The following is a 12048-nucleotide window of genomic DNA, read 5'->3' as shown; positions in this document are numbered from 1 at the left end:
CATTTGGAGTTAACTTCCATCAATTCTCTACTTACTGGTTGCTTTAGGGCATCAATCGAGTTTAAATAGGTATGCCACTGTGAATGTCTATATCACTTTCGCCGGACCCTGCAAAAAACTGTCGATAACCTGCATCGAGCGTTCATCTGCAGGAGGAGTGTGTAAGAACCTACTCATCCAACAGAGCATGAAACTTCAAAATAATAATTTTTGTTATCAGTAGTCTACCGGATAAGGCTAGACTTTTCATGACCCTAGTATTGCACTCTCTACTCGTTAGCCCTGACTAACATGACACAAAAAATCCTCACACCCCACACTGCCTATTAGAATAACTAATTACTTAGCTCCCGCCTTTGCGCTCACTTCCGATCTAATGGGACCCCTGCCTGCAATCATGAATTATTTTGGCTTAGGGAACGCTGTCACCGTGACAGATTCTATCAAACAATAGACTTCATTAATGATACAAGTGAGATTATTAATACTCTCACCTAATTTACGGACAAGTTTTTCAAAATTTCTCCAGTGGATCAAACGTGAGCACTGACTTTCACTCAAATTGTTACGTATCCATCTACTCACTGAGATTTTTATTCGTGGATGCAGAAAATTTACCTTTGGACACTAGACAGTACTTACACGCGAAAGGATGTGGAGGGAAAATGGGACTCGAGAGGCTCGCGTAAGAACATATACCTTTCTAAATATAAATTTTACCCGTTTCCATCCTGTGATAAGGGGAGTAAAAAAAGCTTAATGTTATTATTATTATTATTTACAGAAAAATAGATAAAATATATGCGCGCGGTTGACGACATAGTATTCACAAAGTCAGGCATGGTCTGGGATTGATAAACAGGAAAAGTTGCCCAACAGCACCAAGAGGGTTGTGGGTACATAGGAGTTGCAATAAACTGATTTGAAGGAAAAGAGAAAAACAACGGAGAAGGAGCAATAAGATAAAGTCATGTTGGCTCGCAGTTTGGAAATCACGGAAGTACAAAGCGATTAAAAACGCTCAAAGATTGTGCCAACCGGGAATACAACGACCGGGACAAAGATAAACGTATTTACGAAGGAACGGGGATCGGAGGAGGAAACGAACTCTTGGTTATGGCTGCCTTAGGCAATGATAACAATAGACACTTGTCACTCTCTTGATACCGGGGGAACGTTTTCATTCGTAAATATACATGTGTAGTGTCGGGTTCTTGGGTCGGAATCGACTATCGCAGAGAGGAAATCGAGCGTAATCAAACGGAATACCCACATGCAATAAGGTTGAGTTCCTTCGAATCCACTTCATATTCCTTTCACTTAATTGGAAGTTGATTTTGGTAAATGACGAGTAGACTTCGGGGCTTCTTGTTTTTTGTAGATAGCTAAGTACACACTGGCGGAATAATATTCCTGTTTTGCTTTCTTTAAATTCGGTGCAAAATTCAAGACTGTAGGGAAAAACTGTGAAAATAATTTGCAATATCTCCAGGAGTCTAGTTACACTTTTTACCAATTTTCATGGTTACAGAATAGAGATTTTATTGAGTACCATAGACCCGAAAGCTTCTTTGTGAAAATATTAATTCGTCACATCAAGATTTAAGTAAAAAACTGTAAAGCTGGTACTTTAATTCGTTTCTTGCCGAGAAGCTACTCCTCACATTGTATAGGACAATTAAAGAGGTTAAGTCCATATAAGTCTCCTATACATTAAAATGTAGTTGATTTGATTGGACATACCTTGAGACAGCAGATTGGTTGGGTTCGCGGGTTAGGAGAAATGGAAGAATAGGTTCCCACGAGGAAAACCTAGAGACAATAAAGTTGATCATATAAAAGTACTGGCAAGAGTAATAAGCTCTCATAATACAAGAAATTCTTCTTTAAATGGGGAAGAATGTGGGAAAATGCAGTGGACCAATCCTCGGATTGAATGACTGAAAATAATTTTAATGAAAGCAGTTACAGGCACCAATCACCTGAAAGTAATTAAGACAACTATGTAGTTGTACTTCAAAATTCTTAAAAATCGACACTGGCACAAACTTCGTCTTATAAAAAAAATTACTGCATTTTCTGAGAAAAAGTGCTATGGTGACGTTTAAAGAATATAAAACTGATTAGCAAATGATGAAAAATGGCTAATTAAATTTGCTGAATTAATCCATTGATTGAATTTCAGAAATAATTTCATTATATAATAAAATTAGATGAAATTTAAGGGAACGACGATATTTAAAAAAACGTGGCAATAACAAATCAATGAAACAAATCTTATGTAATTAAAATTTCGAGTCTTAACACCAATTCAGAATAATCAGCGTAACAAATAAACTCATCTTCATGCTCATAAATTAGGTATGGTAATTAGCTCGTGAAAGGTTTTCTGTAGCTGCGAATGAGTCTGTGAAGAGAACAATTTGATCGAATGAAGAGGAGGAAAACTTAATATTTTTGTCCACTGTGGACTTCCTAAAACGAAGCTATGAAGACTTTTGGGATATGGGTGTGTAGTAGGTTGGAGAAAATAAGATGGGTGGGAAGAATATGGAATGAGGAGGTGTTAAACAGAGTTAGAGAGACTAGAACACTTGCGAACGCCATACAGAAGAAAAAAGAAGACTGGATTGGACATGTGATAAGAGGAAAAGGGATACAAGCAATAGCCATTCAGGGAACTGTACAGGGAGAAAGAAAAGAGGAAGGAGACAGGAATTTATGGATGATGTGATGAGGGAAAGAGGATAAAAGAAGGCCAATGAATAGTCCTGAGACAGGAGCGAATGGGGGCAACGGTGGTGCACGAGACCTGGTACTAGGCAGGGCACCATGTGATGACGCTGAAATATGCAAAACTGATTGACGGATAATGGGAAACCTGTTTATTCGGTTTAATCAATTGACTTATTAAACCAACGAAGCAAAGACTTTGTAAAGGGTCAAATTTAATCATAAGTATATGCGCACACTGTCTCGGACAAGTGTCTTTTGGAACTAATTCAAGAAATTACTTATAAATTCACCTGTTAGCACGAGGATCGTCACTTCACATAAGTTTCCAAACGACATGATGACATTAGTAAGCCAAATAACATTTCAAATTTCAGAAATTAGGAAAGGATGAAAAGAAATGTTGTCTGTTGCTCGGATCGCCAAATCAAACATCCATTTATTTCATTGTAAAAGAGCGACGGAAGGTAACAGATTGATCGCTAACTGAATCGGCGTTGAAGGAGGAGGGAAGAAATATATACTATATGGCATACATGTACCTTTCATACAAAGGGCATGATCCTGATTATTAATAAGCGACTTAAATAATTAATGTAGTGAAGTACTGAAGGCTCTGAATTTTTCATTCGTCCGTTATATAACGGGAGTAAAGCCAGACTGTCCCGAAGACATTATCTCCAACGTCCCATCGAAGGTTCCTTTATGTATATATATATATATATATATATATATATATATATATATATATATATATATATATATATATATATATATATATATATATATATATATTCGATGCTACTTTATATTGACCCTTTTTCTGTTTCACATCCTCGAAATATCAATTCTAGCCCTTCATAACAGTCATTGAGCTTCAGTCACATTCTTCATCCTCCTATTTATTTTCCTCCCATGTGACTGCCACCGCTCTGACCAAAAAACAACGAAAAAAACCTTAGCAGATAAAAGTGTGATTTTGAGCACTGCTTTCTCTATTTTTATGCTAAACGCTTCGTCTTCTTTCTTATCGTTGGTGAATTAAAAACATTACCTTTGAGCTGTTGAATACTTTTATTCAAAAACAAAAGTTTTACAATCACTGATAGACTTTTGTGTATCAACCATAAACTGAATATCTCATTCTTTAAAAAGTAACCGAGTTCAATAGTTGCCTAACCTTATAGAAGTTTAGGAATGAATAAATGGCATTCCTAAGGTGGGGGGAATTATGCGACCTGTAGAAATTGGTCTTTTATCTGGACTAAATATTGAGGTCAGGATTAGTTTGACCTCATTATATGTGTTTTGGTGGTCCACATTTTCGAGCACGTGGAGCTCCTATATTTCTCATAATGATGGTACCAGCACGCATGATTTCGTCAACTGTAGCTACTCATTAGGTGGAGAAAAATATTCATGTCCTGACTTCATTGGTGATGCAACAGATTTTAAAGGTTTAAGAATTGTATTACTACACTCTTTTTATCGTCTCAATGTAAGTCACACTGAATGGAAAGGACCTTATGAATGGATGCCATTATTCCACAATGATTAAATGGTCATTCAACGATGTTTCAATCCTGAGAACGAAAATGATGAACTAAAAGTAAGTAATAATTTCGGGTAATAATATGAGAAAAATCTCCCTTAAATATTTGTACGAGGTCCATTGCAACAAATTATTTTCCTGCACAAGTAAGTCTCAAAAACATGCAATTATATCCGTGTATTGTAGAAACTACTCCTTCGAAGAGTCTAGTCACTATACATCCTCCTCTAACTAATACTCTGAGAAACGTATTATGAATTTTGCTCGATAAATCATGGAGTAAGTAGTAATCAAGTATCCACTTCTTTAAGTATCCACTGATCTTCTAAAAAACTGAATCGTATCATTGTCAACATTATACATCATTTCCATTATTAGTCGACGCTTTCAACGGACACCACGATAGAATGTAGCCATGTAGAATATAGATGTAGAATGCACTAACCAAGTCCATAGCAGCAAAAGATTTTTGTGGGAACGGATCTCAATAATAGGAATTACTCCTTACTTGTGTTAATCTAATTTTTGCAATCATTAACGTACTCGAGAGAGCTTCGAGGAATGTGAACGTTGCCAAGAAATGAAAGCTCGAAGAGAATGACTTTTTTACTGCTCATCGCTCTGATAATAAATGGTATATCCCAGTTCGTACTGCAATGCATAATAAAAAGAATCTCAAGTGTTAGTTTTCATTATTATCGCCGAGAAATTTGGAAAGAGCAAGAGGAAAGGAAAGAGCAGCGAGGGCATACCAGAAACAACAGGGAATAATATTATTGCGAAGTTCTGATTAGGATTGCCTCATTATTGGAAGAGTGCCGCTAGAGCACAATTTCGGAGAGAATCGTCAGAAGCCGAGATAGAAGGAAAATTTTGAAAGGAAAAATTTACCGAACGCGGAGAGCTAATGTGGGAGATAACGTGAGGGTGCGGGAAGCGGGTTGGTGGTTACGGCACACACAGCGATGGGACGCGCGTTAGTCTTAGGTACGTTAATTACATCTCGCGAGAATGTTGCCCAGTGATCGAAAAATACGGCTCAGAAGTTTTTGTGCCAGCGCTCGACCTAATGGTGTTTAGTTTCACTTCCGCCGATCACTAATTGTGCCAGAAAGAGTTCCGAATCAATTTGTTCAGGATGACTGCAAATAAGCCCTCGGTGAAATGTGAGGTGTGGGTTAGGTGTTAATCAGAGGATCTAATTCCTTGCTCCGAAGTGTTTCTATCATTTCCGTCGGACATCTGTGCGGAAGCAGGTAGGTTGTCACTTTCTTTCTCTAATGCCTTGCGAAACGATCATTTGGCATTATGTTCGTCGGGAATGTCCAAATGTAGCTTAAATTAGCGCAATCTTTTAACGATGCAATGATTCAAAGAAAAGATAGTAGCAGTAGAGACCTCCTAAACCAAGACCCCTTTATTCAGGGCCCACAAACGATTATGGAGGCGTTGGTAAAGCATTCGTGGTTTCTCATTTCCCCATATTTCAAGTATCATGTCTTCATTCGCGATTCACAACCTTGCCTTAAATAATAATAAAACTTTTAATTTGAAGGAATTGTTTGCTTCGTGTTGAATGTTTGCCAAATGCAGCCGATCTGATCGATAATTTCCCCTGCCATGCACCTTTTTGGTGGATATCGCGGGTTACATGTGTAGATGCAGATCTCGTGTATTACGCAGCTAAATTTGTTGTGTCTGATTGAATATTAATTCAAAATTCCTCTTAAAAGACCATTCCTAAATTTATAAACGAGAATAAGTTAACATGCTTACAATTTTTATCAATAACGACCCATTATTGAAAGTGGGCATCCGGACTTCAATGCATCCAAAATTTTGCTTTCAAGGAAATATTAATAGAAACGGAGGCCTCTTCACGAAGTTTGAGATACATGAGTTGTCAATTAGGGTCGTTTGTAGAATCAAAAACTCACAAGTGCATACGGAGTCTTCTCAAGATTCCACGAAGTAAGGTATTTCAGCTGTAGATGTTTCCAAGGCTAGCTTTGCCATCGTTCTCAGATCGTTCGGATAGCAATCAATCACGACCTGTGGAGGATGGCTGAGTTAGCCTTTGAAATTTCGGTAGTACAACTGACTCAGAGAAAAATCCGAGAAAACCTTATGTTAAACATGCCGAAATTACCAAAATCGTTCAAAGAGCATTTACGGATTTCTAAAAAATGTTTCCTGAAGCTCTATTTTCCTTATCACTATTGACAATGATAAACGCTTGCTCGAAAAGTAATTTTCCAGGTGCAAATCCTTGATCTTTGGTCACTACATTGGATTCATTGTCCACCCAAGTTTCCCAGAACCCACCAACAATGCTCGTCGTGACGATAACACTTTTGTCACTTGGACCAAGAATCATTCATGCTGCTGAGGAAAATGGAGATCCATTCGAAGTAGTTTATGAGTGGAAGGTGATCAACTACAATTGGGACAACTCAGAATATAGAAGTGAAGCGGAGAGATCTGGCCGTTACATACCCAAAAACAATGCCATAGTAAGTACAGTATGAATCTAATGTGATTTTTTTGTGGGTCTGGATTTCTGTGATACTTGCGTTTTCTCATGAATGACATGTTAAGTCAAAAAGGTCAATCTTATAATTTCATTATCATGACTTGGTATTCTACCCAACTTGGTAGGTCGGTCAGGGCCGGGAGTAACGTTCTCTCCTCTGAACACAGATATCGTACTTTCTCTAAGTCTAAGCGTCTAGACAACCGGATAAACCCCTAATTCCATCATTCAGTAACTTTGAACTGATTTCTTCAATTCGTCGAAAACCTCCCCTTTAAGTTGCTTATTTTGTGTACGCTTTGGTATCCTTGACAAATATATCTTCATGATTTCTTTCTTTTCTTCATATTATCAGTTTCAGTAGAATATTATGCTCCAGAATGTCCTCCTTTCCGTAATTTTTTTATGATTCCCACTTGGTCTTTGCAAATACCTATGTATAATTCATTTGCTCCATTTCGTTAGTATGCATTATATACTTGTCTCATTCCGTTAACGTATGGCTGTTCAAAAGTTTCCACTCATCTTCATGCCTTATCTCCCAATCCTTACTGTGCACCTTATTCACATTTATATTCTGGTGGATTTCATTCTTTTCTAGGCATTACTTTTTTCTTAATATTTCGCTGATGGTCTTCCTTTAAACAGCTTTTTCTCTTTCTAAGTATTATCGACTTTTTGTTACTCTACCTGCTTTCATTTTAACGCTATATTTTTTAAGGTATTTATTTAAGTTTTTTCCCACTTCACCTTTCACATGCTAGCTATTGTATCCCTCAGGTCATCCTCCATCTCTTTAGATAACTCATGGCAACAATGTCGTTGGGAAACGATGCAATGCAGCGTGATGACAGTTCTTTCTACATTCCCTCAATTCCCTTACAGTATCTGTAAAGCCAATTAATTATTTCTCTAATTCAACACGGATGATCAGCGGCACTAATAAACTCACTAAGATATCACGTTTCCTACTTTTTTCCAATGCATTTCCCAAGCCTCCAAATACGATGAAACTTGAGTGATTATTATCGATAAATAATCTCTACTATTGCATTTTAAGAGAAAACTTCTCTCAAGCTAAAACTCAACTGCGTTTTGCGGATATTAATGTTTCTCCGTGAGTTATGAGCAATAAATATTATCTAAAACAGCACGGCATGTATGTATAATAGGAATATATTGGTGGATTTTTTTCGCAACTGTTTCCTTCCATGTAATTAATGTGTTCTTTGGACCCTTCAGTATTTTTATCGAGCGGAAGTCAGACATCAAAATGTACAATGTTTGGGGCATTATTTTAAATTTACAGCAATTTAAATATTTTTTCGGAGTTTCTGGAATTATTTCGTCGAATGACACGTGCTCAGATCCTTGATTTCCTTCATTAAACCTGTTTTTTGCTTTCAAATCTAATAATTTTTGTTAATGTCTTCTACCCAAACTGCCTTTAAATGTTCTCAACAATATTAAACTATTTTTATATCGTTCATTGAAAATTCTCTCTTACAATTTTTATGCCAGATTCGTTTTTCATTACATTATTCCTATTATGTACTGATTTTATAAGTTGCGTCTGTTGATTTCATCATTTTTTTGTTTTCTTGCCTCAAATGCATTACTGCTCCTTTAAGCTATTCCATGGCTTTATTTTCCTTCTAGAAACTCTCTTTTCTTTGGCGTGTCCTGGCATCATTCAGGACACGCCATGACAGCGTCATCGTTTGAATACCAGTGTGCCAAAGACTCTTTTAAACGCTCATCCAAGATTCTGCAGATATTTTCAGTTCTTTCTAAATAAGTACCGGGAAATTTTCGTGATATAAGTCACTCGTACTATTACTTTCACTTACTTTGATACATGTTTGAAACAGAAGTACCCATTAAGCTCCGGACTACAATTGAAATTAATTAATATGGGTTGCTGTCGGTTATATTACGAGCAACATCGTCATGGAGCAAATTTCCACTTATTAAGATTTTAGGCATCTTTCCAATGTCATGAAATATGCATCGATATTCTTCCGGCCACCTTTTTCGGGAGGTTTTCTCACTTTCGAACTTGGAAACAGTCCGGGGTGAAGATCTGGAAGGACCGGGCCTACCTGACCGTACCACGTTGGCGCCGAGGAGTCCCTTCCACGCTCAACTGGGTTCCGGTCTGCCCAACGAGCGGAGGGCCGTGCCTCACATCGCCCCCCCTTAGCCCCTTCCCCAGCTGGGAAATGCAGCAGACGGGCAACTGTTCCGCCATCCAGTGTGCCCAGGCCATGGAGATCGATCCCCTCGGGAGGATGTGGGTCTTGGACGTAGGGCGGAGGAACATCATGACGGCCCTGCCTAACAACCTCTGCCCACCGAAGCTACTCCTATTGGACCTGAACGACGGTGGCCGTATCCTCCACACGCACGTATTCCCGAACCGCGTCGCCCCACGTCTCACCAGCTTCCTCAGTGACCTCGTGGTCGACGCCAGCGGCAACCCCAACGGCTCCGACTGGTTCGCCTACGTGACGGACTCAGGAGGGGTGCCCACCCTCGGGGGAGCGATCGTTGTCTTCCACCTGGGTAGCGATGCGTCTTGGAGGGTCGTGGACTTGCCCTCCATGAGGGCCCGGGTCCCGACTTCGGTCGCGGTGGTCGGGGGTTGCCTGGCTCTCCTCACCTCCAACGTCGATGGGATAGCGATGTCGCCCAGGGGCAAGAGGGACCCTCAGGTGTACTACAGCCCCCTAGGGAGCCGACGACTTTATTCGCTCCCTGCGGCCGCCTTGCAGAACTCGAGGATTCGGTCCGCCATCCCATTCGTGCGCTACTACGGCCAAAAGTCTTCACAGGTGACTAGCTACGGTTGTCATGACTCAGGCCAAATTAAAATTGCCAGGGTTAAATCAATTACTCGTGTACCTCTTTCACGTCTCATATTTTTCAAATGCTTATATTCATAGATAGTCTGTAATCAGCCCCTTTCTTTATAAAATCCAATTGACATATTCCATTATCTATTACTTACGGACGGCAACCAAGGAAATTACTATTTAAAATTATTTCATTATGCATGTAGTCTTAGGAAGTAAAATTTCCAAAGTATTTGAAATGAACCTTTTTCTCTAGTGCCCTTGGTTTTTTAAAGAGTGGAATGCTTTAAATGCTATTTCTTACGTTTATATTTCCATTCCACATAAGCGTCCCGACTCTTCTCAGTAGGTCTAAGTAGAAATGCAGCAATGTTATTCCACCTGTGGACCATAATATACAAGCACTAAGTCTTTAATGTTTCCTTTTTATATTTGTTCCCAACATAGTCATAAGGCGTCTCCGAAGCAATAGGAAGATGATTCAAGGGTTGAAATTTAAGCGTATGAAGGCTTTAAATTTTTCATAGCTGGCTGATTATTTATTCGGAACAAAAAATCAATGAAAATCAGCGTTTTATTCCAACCCTCAACATACATTATGTACTTGAAAGTAAAAATTCAGTTCCAGCAAATATAAGTAAAGTAAAGATACATTTTGGAACAGTTTTCATAATTTTTATGGCGAGCGTTGTTTGCAATAGATTCGAATGCCGTGAAATTATTCATTGTGTATAAATAAATTGTCTTATTTTTTTTAAATTAATTTTTAAAAATGATGAATACATGTTTGGTGTGTGCTATGGTATGCCACATGGTATGAATATGTCACTGTAGAAAATTCGATCATTCTGATAACTTATGCAACATAAGAGTTTTTTTATTTTGTAAATTAATTATATTTCTGTAATTCCGTATTAACTCCCTTTCAGTCGGATGGAATGATGATGGACAGCAAAGGAAACTTATATTTTGGCCTCCTCACTTTAGAGGCCATCGCTGTTATCAATGAAACAACACTGGAAAGCTCCGGCGGCAAGGACATTGGGGAAGCGGTACTGTTCAAGGATGGAGAGAAACTTCAGTGGGTGGATGGATTCGGATTCGACAATCAAGAGAGCCTCTGGTTTATCACCAACCGTCTGCAAAACTTAGAATTCTTTCTAGTCGATTTAACTGAAGTGAATTACCGGCTCAATCGTTTCCGAACAGGAACTAAATCATACATGTATTAAAATAACTCATGGTGGCGAATGGGTCCCTGAATACTGGACATCGAATTTAATCGTAATCAGTATGAACTGAAAAACGTAAACCATTTTCTACCGACTCGACAGACCAATGAGAACAATACATACGTAAATGATAAAATACCTAAAATTAAAAAAAAACAAAATCGTGGTGATAAACTACTTGAGGGCTAACCAATCACTTATTGATTTATTCAAACTCAATAAAGTCCAATAAAGAAAAAAAATTGCTACCGAAATTTTGCAAATAAAAGTGATCCGACTTCGCAAGGAAAACAAATGGAAAAAATTGAAGGGTGGGAAAATTTCCAATATCAAATTGATTCACATTTCCCAAGAATTATAACCATCATCGCTATTTGAGATGGGAAGGGTTTGTGACGAAAAAAATTTGAACGGCATGCGTACATATTGTTTGTGGAAAAGGAGTGAAATGCTTGGGAAAATCGCAAACTACCAGATGGTTTTGAATTTTGGTAAGAGCGATGACTTATTTGTCAGGTTTAAAAGAGCATTGCAATGCGTATAAAATTGAACTTCAAATTTTATTCATCAGTCCCAGTATCCTACGCTATCTTGGGCTGCCGTCAAAGATTGCGTTTTCAAGTAGTAGAACAGGAAATTTTGAAGCGCAAATGATATATCTCTGCAAAATCAGGAAAGATAACTCCGTATCTCTGCCATTTCATGACATCAATAGTATGACGTAGCTGGGCTTTGATTATCTAGTGAGCACTTTGCTCAATGAACTCACATTTCTACTTCGGTTATTTTTGTAATTTTTCATTGTGTATGTTTACCATTTTTTGAGATTCATTGGGTTCGGCCATTGACTGGAGGACCCCGGTTCAAATCTGGATTACTCTGGGACAGGGCTACTTGGTTTTTTATTACCTGTAATTATTATGAATCTGCAGACAGCTTAGGGAAAGGGATTGCCTTCAATTTGTCCTTAATGCGTGAAGGGTAGTATAATATGGGATACACCCTCACCTAACAAACCATCTTTCGGGTTGATTACAGTGGGTGCTATATTATTCAGTGCATCAGGCATGAATAGTGCACTGAACAGTGCAGGCACTGTTTTTCAATCACTTTGCTGGGGTTAAAGTTTTAATGTTTGAATGT

At 38.4% G+C, this 12048-nt stretch overlaps 1 protein-coding gene across 1 annotated transcript; it reads left to right on the top strand.

The window, feature by feature from the left end:
• The first annotated feature begins 6615 nt into the window (after positions 1–6615).
• Positions 6616–10905, top strand: LOC139694111 (major royal jelly protein 1-like). The gene is made up of 3 exons (XM_071592541.1): positions 6616–6798; positions 8888–9652; positions 10603–10905. The coding sequence occupies exons 1-3, from the start codon at positions 6616–6618 to the stop codon at positions 10903–10905; spliced, it is 1251 nt and encodes a 416-aa protein (XP_071448642.1).
• Positions 10906–12048: the final 1143 nt, after the last annotated feature.

The sequence above is a fragment of the Hetaerina americana genome, unplaced genomic scaffold (assembly GCF_022747635.1).
Source record: "Hetaerina americana unplaced genomic scaffold, ioHetAmer1.1.p SCAF_5, whole genome shotgun sequence".
In the NCBI taxonomy this organism is placed as follows: domain Eukaryota; kingdom Metazoa; phylum Arthropoda; class Insecta; order Odonata; family Calopterygidae; genus Hetaerina; species Hetaerina americana.
This window is presented reverse-complemented; position numbering and strand designations above follow the sequence as displayed.